Here is a 12418-nt window from a genome sequence, read left to right as displayed (position 1 = left end):
CGTGTGTCTTTGTAAATATGTTTGTATACATTTATGTATGTGTGTGTTTGTAAGAGACAGATTGTGAGTGAGAGAGAGAGGTTTGTTGTCATGTATACGTACATGCATAAATATACATACACTTTTGGATGTATGCATATGACAACACAGCCCTTGACTCACTCACACTCTGTGTCTTACAAACACGCACGCGCGCGCATACACACGTGTCTTTGTAAATATGTTTGTATACATTTATGTATGTGTGTGTTTGTAAGAGACAGAGTGTGAGTGAGTCAAGGGGTGTGTGTGTGCGTGTGTATGTGTGTGAGACAGAGTAAGAGAGCGGTGTGTATGTAGTATTTACTCTCCCTCTCTCTCTCTCTCATACACACTCACACACAAAATAGAGTGAAGCTTTTTGCGGTTGTTACGTCAATACCGGAAGTTGACATTGAGGAACCTTTTTAAAGAAGTGAATCTTAAATATAAAGCAATATTATTTATTTTTAATTAAAAAAATCAAATGAAGAGCCTAAGATTTATCCGAGGTCAAATTATTCATGCATTACAAGTATGGAAGCATTTGGTTAAGTCGATTTCACGTGAAAAGCGATTACACACACATCTCTGTTTTATATATAGTATAGATAGATGACAAGAAAATCATTTCAATCAGTAGGGATCAAGGATGAGAAAATAATGTAATGTAAATGAAATGCTTACAGAAGACAAAGCACATAGGCTCCTGGTACAGTCTCACTTTCTCGTATAAGAAAACTTCCATCCTCTTTGTTTTGTAATAGACGCTTTTCGGCTTGAAGTCGAGATATGCCTTTATGAAGAAAAGCCATTTTGACTCCTGCCAAGAGGTTATTACCCCTCTAAAATCTGAAAGAAAATTTAATGTTTGAGTGAAAATTTTAAAACTGCAGACAGGTTCATTATTTTTTCCTGTACAGAATACATAACTATTTATAAAATACTCATGAAAACAAGTCAGTATAATATATGAAAAGTATAGTTTTCCAACTATTTCTAGATGTCGATGATGTTAGAGTAAAAATTACTTTGAAGTGTGTATCAGGATCCTGTTTTCTATCATAGATTACACACATTCCATCAACCTGTCTAAAAACTTTTTCTGATAGTAATCAAAGCAACAATTAAACTTATTGAAAAAAATGGAACAAGATATAACTGGATGATGGACATTTGAATGTTAAGTAGAAATGTTGGAAAATTATTTTTCAAGTACATTTTTCATGATGGCATTAATGTCTGGAATTGTGTACCATGCCAGTATGGAAGGCGGATGTTAAACAATGATGATGAATCATGTATAATGAATATTTAAATTATGAAATATACATTCTTGAAGATGACACATTATAATGTAATAGATATTTCTCTCTAAGTAGAAACATCAGAGATTTAAATTACAAATCAGTTTAATCTACTTTGTTACTTGTCATAGTATTTGTAACCTTGAGTGCAAGTCTTTTAACTGTATTTAGTCAATAACAAATTTAATCTAAGTATACTGACACTATCTTTAATGAAATGGCATTTACAAATGTGAGCAGGTTAATACAATATAATAATGTAATATGATCTTTTTAATCAATTAAGTTAGATTTCTGATAAGAACTCACTCATGAGATCATTATGTCTATATATCCTGGTAGTATGAAAGAACTTTGGTTATTTCAAGAACTTAATTCAAAATTGCCATCAGTATCCATGGCTTTTTAAAATATTTTCTTTCTCTTTAGAACTATCCTTTGACAAAGCATCTATTATTTGGCTACATAACAAAACGAATTCAACATGAACATTTGCCTTGCCACTGTGAACAGTATATGTAAGTGAAATGAAGCAGAATGCCAAGTATGACGGAAACTGATCTGTAGTTAAAATTTTCAACTAGAATTTTTCTTAGATATCTTTAATGCATGCCATGCTAGTACATATTGAAGAGTTTTACTCAAAAGTATATCTTATTCCTACATATATAAGGAGATTAATTTTTCCTAATGTCAAATCTACCTAATTTGCAGACTTTAACTATAAATCTCTACACTTACCACCATTTTTCCCCTCACATAGCTACTAGATTTTGATACATGTACAAAACAATGTCTCTGATAACAAGTTACTATCTCAATGCATTCAAATCTACATTACACCTATAAATTGAGGTAATCTCTAGAGTATTGCTTGACCAGCTACAAATAGCAGCCAAATCTCCTTAATAAGAAATTCTGCTGTCTTAAGGAAGGTAGAAAATACATTAGACAATATAGTTCGACATACCCCACCCTGCAAAAAAACAATGCCCCATTGTTAAACAATCAACCAAACAACATGACACTTTCAAAAGATACTGTCAGTTCACTTCTGTTAATGCAGTCTATTTTCCTTTCAGGCCACTTTTCACTACATTACTCTCAAAATGCAGTTGTTTCAGAGAAGTACATCATGCCACCTAATTTAATATCACTGTCTTGCTCTTTAGTGAAGTTTGCTCTATTACAAGCATTAAGGCCAAGTTCCCTAGCAGGGAGTTATGACTTCATGAAGCACCAACACCATCACTAAACTTCACTAGATTGCTTGATCCTGAACAGCTTGTCTCAAACACCCAGCCTCTTAATTTAACACTCTTTTCTCTAGCCAATGAAATGACATCCTATCTTGAAATCTCTCAGTACTTTGAATACACTTTCTGGGTAATGTTTTTCTATTTGTATCATAGCTTTCTAGTTTCAAGAGTTTCACTACTACTACTACTACTACTACTACTACTACTACTACTACTACTACTACTACAACTGCTGCTGTTATTTTTATTAATTTCACCACTTTTATGATTTATTTTTACTGCTGTAAAGATGGGGTGCTGTTGAATTACTATCTGTATGCATATTTTTCTTTCCACACTGTTTTTGCTATTGTTATGGTGTGATGTATCTTTCCATCCAGTCTGACTTGGCTGTAGAAGGTACTGCGTGTTGTGCAAATCCCAGAGTAACAGGCTACTGGACCAACAGAGGCAAGATTATATGTTGAAGAAATTTGCTTTGCAACCATATGGTTTCAGGTTCAGTCCCACTGTAAGGCATTTTGGGCAAGTGTCCTTTACTAGGATTTTAGGCCAAACAAAGCATTGAGAGGATTTGGTACACCGAAACTGAAAGAAGACCATTATGCGTGTAGTTTTAACAGAGGAATACAGTTATGTCTATGTAGTGCAGAAGTGCACTTCTCAACCATGTGGTTTAGGGTTCAGTTACAATGCACAGCATCTTGGGCAAGTGTCTTCTACAATAGCCTTGGGTCAATCAAAGTTTTGTGTGTGGATTTGGTAGATGCAAACTGAAAGAAGCCATTTGTACATATAACTACATGTGCGCCAGTGTGTTTGTTCACAGTAGCACTTTCCCCCAAATTGCTCAGCTGCAGGCAGTACATCTGTCATTTCCCCTGTCAATAGGTCATCTGCTGGCTTTGTGGCTTTAAAGATAGGTGGATTAAGATATCCGTAACTGATAAAACAGGGAAGGGTAAATGCTAGCATGGAAAAACAAGTGCAAAAATAAAACTAATGAACAAATGAATGAAATAAGGTGAAGTCACAATAAGATGAAAACAAGAGCAAATAATTAAATTTGTCAAAAGGGAGGGTATTGAGACAGAGAAAGAGAGGGTAAAAGAGAATTTTGTAGGGAAAAGAAGAAAGAAGAAAAGCGAGGGAGGGGAGACTGACTGAAACCTAAAATTATGTGTGTACATAAAGTTTCCACTGTTCTGCATAAAATGCAACACAAACATACTACATACATGACCTTGGTTAAAGAAACAGATAGAGAAATATATATACGTAAGGAAGGAGTGTACAGAGTAGAGAGCTACACCATACGAATGGTGAGAGGAATGTGTGAATAGAAGTGCAGAGAAGGAGGTTGGTGGGGAAATCTGGTGTAGTGAGTGAAAAGCATATTTTTGGTTGAGTTTAATAAAAAGAAAACAAATGCACAGACACAAAAACTAGTCAAAGTCAACAAATAAACATGATTTAAGATGGTGAGGAAGTGCATAAGAAAATGCATGGAAAAAGAATTCAAAACAGAAGAAATGATCTTATATAATACTTTTTGTAATAGGCCTATGTAAAACATAAACTGAGAGCAATAGAAAAGTTATGCAAAAGTTATTGAATTGTATAAAGATCTAATATGACAAAAAAAAAAAAAAAAAAATTAAGAGTTTGGAAAAAGTGTAAGAGAGTTTCAACATGTTCCAAATAACAATAACAACAATAGATGAGAAATGTGAATAGCAGTGCATATAATCAAAAACTTCAAAGAATGCTTGCAACAGTTAAATAATAACAGATTTTCAGTTTAATGCCACTCAAACACAGCATACATTAGATGGAATGACAGTAAAAGCCATATCTGGTTGGGCATGCTCTTTCCAAAATTGACCAGAGGCCTTGAAAGGAATTCAAAAGTGAGACAGATTCAAGGTCCATGAATTCTTTTGTGGGTAAAATCTCAACATGAAACAGGTTTTTTGTTACCTTGGTATAAGTTCTGTATAAAGGGAATATGGATTTTAGCCCTATACACACACTATTCCTTTGTCCAAGAAAATGCCATTAAATGGGTATTAGGTTGTTGGGGGTCATTGCAGTTATGCAGAGGCTCTTGTTAATTTTCATTTGCTTCTGAGTCTTTTCACATTCTGCTGATGAGCTAACAAAGCAAGTTTTTGCAATAAGAGTAGGTAACCTTCAAGGTGCCTCTATAGTATATACTATAATACCTGTGCCCCTCGCCTCCATCTGGAAAATGCCTACATACCAGGTATAAGCATTTTCCAGTTACATTCAATGGAGATTTAGTGAATATGAAGGGATAGAAAGGAGAGAAGATTGGGAGTAGTGTGTGAAGGGGGAGTGCAAGTAGGTTGAGAGAGAGAGAGAGAAGAGGGAGGGAGAGGTAATGAGAGAGACACTTGAAGGACAAAGCAATCCTATGAGATTAGAGATGGAAGGATAGATATATATCTACATGTGCACACACACACACACACACACACACACACACACACACACAGAGGAGAGAGAAAGATACTCAAAGTACAGAACAAGCCTAGTAGAGTTGGAAGGATATGTATATATCATATGCATATACACTCATACATATACCTATATATACACACATATATATATTGGGTCATCTCATAAATAATGCGGATTTTTCAATTGCATGAACTAAAAGTTGGAGAGGGATGAGAGAAACTATCTGCATCAACTTGCTATAAAAGCAGGTGGTAATTTTACGTTGTCTTTATTCTTAGTGCAAGTTTTGAAGAGTGCAGTTCGATTTTAACAGTTATTTTTTCAAAGCTACAATGAAAGTGACAAAAGAGCATATTCAGCATATTTTGCTTTATGAGTTCAATAAAGGCAACAATGCAACAGAAAGTGCAAGGAATATTAATGCAGTATATGGGGATCAGACAATAAATATAAGCCAGTGTCAATAGTGGTTCCAAAAGTTCCAAGCCAGAAACTACAGCCTAGAAGACGAACCTCATCCTGAAAGAACTGTAGAGCTTGACAAGAACGTCCTGCATACCCTAGTGGAACAATATTTCATCATAACTGTTGAGGAACTAGCAGTGAAGCTTGGATTTGGTCATTCAACTATTCACTGACATGTGTGTGCCATCGAAAAAGTCAGCAAATTGGGTCAATGGGTTCCTCACAAACTGCCTGTGTCAAATTGTGTGCAGAGAATGGATGTTTGCTCTTCTTTGCTGTCACATCTCACAAATGAACATTTTTTTTTGGACCGAATAGTGACTGGTGGCGAGAAATGGGTTCTCTACAAAAATGCCAAGCGCCAAAGACAGTGGGTAGGGAAAGGAGAAACACTGGCACCCCAGGCTAAAGAAGGTCTTCACCTATGTAAAGCGTTGTTAACTGTTTGGTGGGATATGAAAGGTTTAGTCCACTTAACTTTTAAACCCAAACCAAACGATAACAAAGGAGATATACTGCGAGCAGCTTGAGTAACTTAAGTCAGTGCTAGAAGAAAAACGACCATCATTGGTTTCAAGACGAAAGGTGTTCTTCCATCAGGATAATGGCGGGCCACATACAGCGAGGATGACATTCCAAAGGCTGGAGCAGTTTGAAAGGGAAATGATGTTCCATCCACTATATTCACTAGACATTGCCCCATCCGATTATCATTTATTCTGCAGTCTTCAAAATCATTTGGAAGGAAAAAATATGAATTCTGCAGACAAGGTCAGAACAGTACTGGAGGAGTATTTTTCATCACAGACAAGTGAATTTTGGAAGAGGGGCCTTGCAAGTCTACCAGATAGATGGAAGAGCATTGTAGAAAATAAAGGAGAATATATTTTAGATTAAAAAAAGAATTTCATTTATCTTAATTTTGAAAAATAAAAGAAGTATAAAAAACCGCATTATTTATGGGATAACCCAATATGTAGAAACAGAAAGAGTGAGAGAGAAATAACAGAGAAGGATGTGGAGAAAAGAAAAGGCATTTCAAATGTCTGTTGATTGATTTGCTTTTACAGAAGTATTATATATACTTATATACATATACATAAATACATACACATGCAAGTCTGAGACATAGTTGCTTGTAGGTGTGTGTGGTTTAGGAGAGGATGTAAGGGTGAGGATAACCGAAAGGTTAATGCATGTGTGTGCATGCATGTGTGTGTATACCTATGTGACTGCCTGTTTGTGTGTTTGTGGGTTGTAACCAGAGAGACAGGATTCAAGTATACATGGTGGGGGCAGAAAAAAATTTGATAATACCATAAGTAATAATGCCAGTGGAATCCACCATAGATACTGAGGTAAACACTTGAACAGTACACAGAGGATTTGTGACAAAGCAAACACATGGTACAAGGCTGATGAATATCAAGGAGTGATGTTTGTAGAAGTCACACTTCATTGAGAGTTAGCCTGTAGGTTAAGGAAGGCTCTGAGTGACAACAAACTCAACATTTAGAATGTTGAGAAACCAGGGAGGTTCATCAGATTACAATTATGTAGGACGTACCTCTTTAACAATAGCACAAGCACTGGTAGGAACTGTGTGATATGTACCTTTAACCCCAGTATTAACTGTAGGACAAAGAATGCAGCCTATAGTATAAAGTGCATAGAAGGGGTTTGTAAGGACAGGAACACAGCATACATTGGAGGCACTTCTAGGACCTTAGTAGAGAGGTTAAACAAACACTGACGAGAGTACAATGATGGGAAATAGTTGTTTGTGCTCTATCAGCATGCCAAAGACTAAGATGGGGGGCATGTTGGCTCGAATTGATATTCATATTTTATCCAAACATCCAAAGGGCCTTTCATTTAGACAAATATGAGAATATATCTTCATAAATAAAACATCACCCATAATGAATATGTAATACATGTAGAAAGTAGAGATACTTCAATGTCACGGGTACCATACACACACTGCATGCTGCACAGCAGTTAAACATGGGCTGTGACCACTGAAGACATGTGAAGGCTTGAAATAAATGAAGCTAGTATGTTTTGATGGATGTGCAATGTCAATGTGCATGTACAACAGAGTGCAAGTGTCTTGGGAGAAAAGTTGGGCATAAGAGGCATCAGACGTAATGCACAAGAGAGATGACTGCGCAGGTATGGTCATAGGATGACATATGGATGAGGACAGCTGTGTGAAGAAGTGCTGATCTTTAACTGTAGAGGGAACCTGTGGAAGAGGTAGACCCAGGGAGACATGGGACAAGGTGGTGAATCATGATCTTCAAATGTTGTGCCTCACAGACGTAATAACAAGTGACCAAGATCTTTGGTGATATGTCATGCTTGAGAAGACCCATCAAACCAAGTGAAATTGAAGTCATAGCTGATGCCAGAGTCGCGTAACTGGTACTCATGCTGGTGGCACGTAATAAGCACCCTTTGAATGTTGGGTGATATGCTGTGCTTGATAAGATCTGTCAAGTCAAGTGAAATTGTAGTTGTGGCCAATGCCAGTGTTGCATAACTGGCACCCATGATGGTGGTACATAAAAAGCACCCTTCAAACTTTGGGCTCAGAGGCAGTGACAAATGACCGAGACCTTTGGCAATATACTGTACTTGACAATACTTGTCAAGCCAAGTGAGATCATAGTTGTGGCTGATGCCAGTATTTCATAACTGGTACCCATGCCGGTGGCACATAAAAAGCACCCACTATACTCTTGGAGTGGTTGGCATGATGAGGGGCATCCAGCTGTAGAAACTATGCCTAATCAGATTGGAACCTGGTGCAGCTCCCCAGCTTACCAGTTTTCAGTCAAACTGTCCAGCTCATGCAAGCATGGAAAATAGATGTTAAATGACAATGATGGTGATACATATACAAATATATCTATACACACTTACATATACATATATAAACACACACACACACACACACAATTCGTATATTCAAAACATTAAAAATAAGAATGGAGAATCAGACATCCTCGAAAGCTTATTTATTACAGTATTACATACAATGCATTTACTTTAAATCTCTACCCAACATGTGTTTCTACTGCATAAATATCCTAAGATGTGGCAACCAGTTGCACCCTGTGGGTTCAAATGTATCATTAGTTAATCCAAGGCATACATAAACATGCAGTTTTATTCAAGGTGTTACCACTGGATTTTGGAAGTGAACTGATGAATTTGGTGTTTGATAGTCTTATTCTAAGTATAATTTAGATGGGGGTGGGGGTTTAGAGCAGAAGGTAGCAGGAGGAGTTGTAAAATATGATATGGCAATACAATCTGTTATCATTTAAACCTAAAGTAACCCTTAAAGTTTTAAATGGAAAAGCACAATACTAGACTTAGTAGTCAGACAAGCACCAAATAGGTCAAGATGTTTTATCCACAAGCACCAAGTAGGTCAAGATATGTTTTATCCACAAGCACCAAGTAGGTCAAGATATGTTTTATCCACAAGCCACATTAGATACAGAGAGTAAAGATTTTCAGAAAAAATAGGTGTATTAAGAGTAATTAAGAGAGCATGCACTGAAAAGGAAATAAAAATTTGAAAAACAAAATAAAAAACAACAACCATATATTATGGTGTAATGCAGGCTTCAAAAAGCAGGTAGAAACATATATACCTGCAAAACTTTTCAAAATGAAGAAAATTTCGAATGCAGGAGAATAGCTGTAAAAACAGCATGAGAAAATTAGAAAATATACCTTTTTAGACAAAGGAAAGTGGCCAGCACCCACTACAGACAATTGAATTCTGTATCTCTCTCTCTCTCTCACACACACATACGCATATAAAACTGGTACTCCATCAGTTACGACAAGGGTTCTAGTTGATCCTATCAATAGAACTGCACCACTCAGGAAATTAACATGCAACTGGCTGAGCATTCCACAGACTTGCATACCCTTAAAGTAGTTCTCAGGGAGATTCAATGTGATATAATGTGAGAAGGTTGGCCCTTTGAATTACAAGTACAACTGGTTTTCGCCAACTATGGACTGGAGCAGCATGAGATAAAGTGTCTTTCTCAAGAACACAATGCTCCACCAAGTATTGAGTTCATGACCTTACTTTGTGAGATGAATACCTTAACTATTTAGCCATGCACATTCATTATACACATACATACATACATACATATATTCATACATACATACACACATATATTCATACATACATACACACATATTTTATATATCTATTTTTAGAAATGAAGAAAATCTCAAATGCAGGGGAATAGCTGTGGAAACAGCTTTAGAAAATTGGGTAAAATATCCCTTTAGATAGAAAAAAGTAGTCAGCACCTGCTACAGAGAATCAACACACTGCGACAAAGATATTTTGGTCCAGAAGGAATGGCAATCTCAGAGTTAGTATGAGATATGGGGATTGATATGAACAATGATGCTTTGTTTATGTACATGTCATCAAGATGGTAGCAATGTGTGGGCAAAAGGCCAGGACTCAGAATTTTTAGAACAAGTAACCAGAAAACTATTCTAGTCCTATGAAGGACATTTGATGCCAGCCATCTCGACTACAATGTTCAACTATGATCATCCCACAGTATCAAATTAACAGTGGAATCTGAAGCAATTCAATGGTACTACACCAAGAAAATTGTTTCCATGAGACAGTTGAACTACTAGGAGAGGCTGAAAGAATTATGACTACTCTTCTGTGTGAAGATGCATTGATATACATATGGAAGATCTTGGAAAGACTGAAACAAAACTTTGGCATCGAGAATCATATCAATTCCTGAACAGGACATCATTGCACAGTGCCAAAGGTCCCAACCACCCCATCTAGAGTAAGGACCAGATACTGCAACAGCTTGGGTTTCAAGGGATCATACCTGTTTATTTCATTGAAAATTCTGAAGGATCTACATGGAATGCAAGTAGATGTTTTCAAGAAGCACCTCGATCATCTACAGCCCAGGATCCCAGGTGAATTTATATTATGGCAAGAAACTCAAACAAGGGCAGCAACATCAAACTCCCTTATTCATTAAAAACCAACCACATAAGAATTGCCATTGGAAAGGTGATGAAAGTGGTGGTGGCCCAGCATGACCACCTTTGGCCAGAACACAAAGAAAACAAGAGCACTTAGAGAGTGCAAACCTTTGCCAAGGCAACACCAACGTTCTCTCAACAATTAGTCAGAGATGATTTTTGAAATGAGGATATCTGAAATAAACTTGACTGCTCTCACAAATGAGGTTACTAAAAATAAACATTACCACACTCAAAAATTAAGTAAAAATGTGGGAAAAATAATCCAGAATCTTTGTCTGGTACCTGATCTAGCCAAATGATAGTCATAGAATATGAAGGTGGGTGTGCAGGCCATGTTTGTAATGCTGTGTGTGTGTCATCTGCAGTGGGAACAGAGACAGTTTTTCCTATGAAGGCCTTTTTTAGTCTATTCATTGATATAGTGTCTTTACGACCATTAAGGTCTATAGAGAAAAATGTATCCGTGCTTGGAAGAAAATGGAAAGGAGCTGCATATGGTGCTGTTAACAGATGTTTAACAACATTGTTGCATACAAAAACATGAGTCCAAGAAGTAAAGCTTCCTTCAAGGCAGAACTAGAAATGCAATTGTCAAGTAGGCAAGAGGTTTTAAACAAGTGTGATATATTCAAAATTGGTGAAACTAAAAATTGTCAAGGATAAATTAAATTTATTTTTGTTACTGAATATGTCAGTGTTATGTAATTTCTGAACGATTTTGCTGCTGTTTGTTTTCTTTATTCATTAACTTCCACTAAGATAGAGACGTGAGTAAAATCAATAATAGAAAAATGAAAATAAAACTGTGGAAACAGGAGTGCCGGCATAACTTACGTGGAGACCATAAGCATGCTTTCAAGGGAGAAAATCAGAGAAAGACTTGAAAGTCAACGTAAGATTGTAATACTTCATGTAATGTAAATATAACAAACAATCCAGAATCCTTATCCGGGACCAGATCGATCCCAAAATCTAATCAGTTCATGCCAGTCACAAGGCCAAACATCCCTGAAAGTTTCATCCGAATCCATCCAGCGGTTCTTCAGATTCCACGAACAAACAAACACAACTGAAAACAATACCTTTACCTTCGCTAAGGCGGTGGTAATAAAGGAAAAAGATATATGTATTAGCATCATCGTCATCATCATAGGGCAAGCAGAATCTGTTGCTGAGGCAGTTTTTCTACAGCTGGATCCCCTTCTTGTTGCTATTTTCAAGCAAAGTATTATTTCACCAAAAGCGAGATATACTTTCCAAGGAAAATTAGAAACAAGCAACATCACCTGATGCTCATTTACAACCATCACATGATCTCTAGAAACATAAGCACACATTCATATATATATATTCTTTCCTTTCCTGAGTGTCCAGTAACACAATATCTGTATCACGTCCTCACGTTGTTGTTTTTTGGTCGTTTTTCTTGTTTGAACTCACTACATGTATATATATATATATATAAAAATGAGAATGTGTGTCTGTCTGTCTGTGTGAATCCCTAAAACTCGAGAACTACGCAACCAATTTCATTCAAATTTTACACATGCCTTACTTAGGGTTCCAGTTGTGTTTTAGTCAAAAAAAATTTTAACTTCTTGCAGAGTTCGAGCCCACAGCAACATAATATCTCCTCCACTATTTAAGTATTACGTGTCAAAAGTGAAACAAAAACACTCATGTCAAATACTTTCACTTTAAAAATGAAACTATTCTAACTGAAACAATCACATTTCGATACTGTAATGACAGATACTTTCAGAGAGAGAGAGAAAGAGAGAGAGAGAGATGTATATGTATACATATAGATGTATA

At 36.4% G+C, this 12418-nt stretch overlaps 1 protein-coding gene across 2 annotated transcripts in view; it reads right to left on the bottom strand.

Annotated features, from left to right (window-relative positions):
- The window catches only part of LOC106880499 (phosphatidylinositol 3,4,5-trisphosphate 5-phosphatase 2A), a 98858-nt gene that overhangs the window by 56973 nt on the left and 29467 nt on the right, over window positions 1-12418 (bottom strand). For both annotated transcript variants that reach the window (XM_014930474.2, XM_014930475.2), the window contains exon 2: window positions 706-870. In XM_014930474.2, coding sequence (XP_014785960.1) covers window positions 706-833 — 128 coding nt within the window. In that variant the 5' untranslated portion in view covers window positions 834-870. The remainder of the gene's footprint in view (window positions 1-705; window positions 871-12418) is intronic.

The sequence above is a fragment of the Octopus bimaculoides genome, chromosome 4, assembly GCF_001194135.2.
Source record: "Octopus bimaculoides isolate UCB-OBI-ISO-001 chromosome 4, ASM119413v2, whole genome shotgun sequence".
Lineage (NCBI taxonomy): Eukaryota > Metazoa > Mollusca > Cephalopoda > Octopoda > Octopodidae > Octopus > Octopus bimaculoides.
Note: the sequence above shows the minus strand (reverse complement) of the source record. Positions and strands in the feature narration are given on the sequence as shown.